The following is a 1,171-nucleotide window of genomic DNA, read 5'->3' on the forward strand; positions in this document are numbered from 1 at the left end:
GGGTAAATGGCCATTGGTGGGGGAGGGTATATAGCACAGTTCACTTGCCCTGTCCCAAAGTCCTGACTTCCCCTGGAGGCCCAGGGTGAAAGGGCTCCACAGGCTGGATTCAGCTGTACCGTTGCCACCCCGGCTCTCAACTAACAGATCCCTGCTGCTGCTGTCAAGTTGAACTGGTTGTGTGCGCCTGGACTGGGGCAGTAGGGCTGAGGAGAAGTCCCAGCGGAACAGACAAATGCCCCAAACGCTACAACAGAGTTCCGGGAAGACAGACGTGCAGCCATCGTGACTTTTCCACCCCCTTACTGGTGCCTCCTGTGTGATCCCAGGTTAGGATCATACAGCGTAAGAGCCGAAGGCTGTCAGATCACTGTATCTGCAGCCCAAAAAACACCGATCGGGGCCCCAGACTCCCCTGTGACTGAAGGTAGAGGAAGTGTTGAGGATTTATGAGACGTCTCGGCTTTTTCCTACTCACCTGTTCGCCATAAGCTGCAGGATCTGTATAAGGAATTTGCCCAGACCTTTCCGCCGGACTTTGCTTTCCAGCTGCACTTCATAGCTGAAGGGGGGGGAAGGAGAAAACCAAGGGGCATTTCAAAGGCTAATAACATGCAATGTCTGCCTGTGGGCATGGGGGTACCCAAGGGACCTGTGCAGAGGCAAATCTGGGGGTGGGGGGCGAGTAGAGGGGGGATTGCAGTGATTCCTGCTCTACCCAAGCTTTAAAACCAACTGCCTGGGAGGGGTAGCAGCATTTCTATCCAGGTAGTGCTGAGAATCAACTGACTTCATGGCTCATTATCATCTCCCTATTCCTGCCACTCTTTTGATGTCACAGGAGTCAATCCTCTCTCCTAGTTAACGGCCTTGATACTCCACTAGTCAAGCTAACCTTTCTGCAATGTTGACATGTTTTACCCATTCCTGGGAATGTTTCTCTTCTATTTTGCAGCCCTGCAGATTGCTTTTACCTCTAGCTAAACACTTTAACTCAGGTGCAATCATGTTAACTCAGTTGTAAAAGTGACTGACAGTGAAGTATTGGAGGTGATATCAAGGATGCTCAAGAAGGTGAAATTGTGTTTTATAAATTGGAATGAGAAACATACATTTAACTATAATGGCAACAGAACTAGAGCCACATCCTTTGGCTACTTTCATCTTCTTT

General features: G+C 49.5%; 1 protein-coding gene across 5 annotated transcripts in view; it reads right to left on the minus strand.

The window, feature by feature from the left end:
• The window catches only part of NAA40 (N(alpha)-acetyltransferase 40, NatD catalytic subunit), a 17,118-nt gene that overhangs the window by 5,846 nt on the left and 10,101 nt on the right, over positions 1-1,171 (minus strand). For all 5 annotated transcript variants that reach the window (XM_025193264.1, XM_014526375.2, XM_025193265.1 and 2 more), the window contains one exon: positions 479-562. In XM_025193264.1, coding sequence (XP_025049049.1) covers positions 479-562 — 84 coding nt within the window. The remainder of the gene's footprint in view (positions 1-478; positions 563-1,171) is intronic.

This window comes from Alligator sinensis, unplaced genomic scaffold, assembly GCF_000455745.1.
Source record: "Alligator sinensis unplaced genomic scaffold, ASM45574v1 scaffold1860_2, whole genome shotgun sequence".
NCBI lineage: Eukaryota > Metazoa > Chordata > Crocodylia > Alligatoridae > Alligator > Alligator sinensis.